Raw genomic sequence first — 731 nt, forward strand, 5'->3', positions numbered from 1 at the left:
ACCGCTTCCACTCGAGCGCCGCGGAGGTGTAAAAGTGGATGCAAACCACGACGAGAGCCTGGAGCTGCTCCTAATCCTCATCGCCTGCCAACTGGGTCCTACAGGGGCGCGAGAGTACGGTGGACAAGGGTGGATGGCGGCCGGTCTTCACTTGAGTACTGCGAGGCATCACCCTGAGAGGAAGCTGCGTTTTTATTCCAAGACAGAGAAACGATGGGGAATATTGGTCGCGTCGAGTGGCGATGGACAGTGTGAGTTAGGGGTCCCAGGAAATCGAGTGATGCGGAGGGATTCAGGCGAGCCCGGCCGCGTTCCGGGAAACACTCCCGGACTGTGACTGCGAGGACCCGACAGGTCCTTCCCCAGTGCCGAGGATGCCCTCGTCTGTGTAGCAGGATTCTAGGACAAAGGCTGCGTCAGTCTCCTGCAATAGCCGGAGCCCGCATGCCCCAGATCGGGAACGAACGTACAACCACGCGTGGGGTCGGGCCAGACTAGCGCAACAGGGATCTGTCGATGTGACCTTAGCAACGCCGAATCTCCTTACTAGATACATTTGACATGTTGAGCCAGACCCGACTGAGACCGAGAGTCGGCTGTAAGGTGTGACTCCGGACCCAACGGACGTTGCTGTCCATTTCGATCGGAACCGACCCTTTGAGTCAGTTGCTCTCTTGCCAGCGTCTGAGACCGCGTGTGCGTAGCTCACGAACTGGCCCGGGGTGACCACC

At 59.1% G+C, this 731-nt stretch overlaps 1 protein-coding gene across 1 annotated transcript; it reads right to left on the bottom strand.

Annotated features, from left to right (window-relative positions):
* Nucleotides 1-129: 129 nt before the first annotated feature.
* CSUI_008947 (uncharacterized protein) lies at nt 130-510 on the bottom strand (the record flags this gene model as incomplete). Its single annotated transcript, XM_068069066.1, has 1 exon — nt 130-510. A coding segment is annotated over one exon (216 nt), but the record flags the coding sequence as incomplete, so codon positions are not given.
* Between the last annotated feature and the right edge of the window lie 221 nt (nt 511-731).

The sequence above is a fragment of the Cystoisospora suis genome, assembly GCF_002600585.1.
Source record: "Cystoisospora suis strain Wien I chromosome Unknown contig_5157, whole genome shotgun sequence".
NCBI classification, from domain to species: domain Eukaryota; phylum Apicomplexa; class Conoidasida; order Eucoccidiorida; family Sarcocystidae; genus Cystoisospora; species Cystoisospora suis.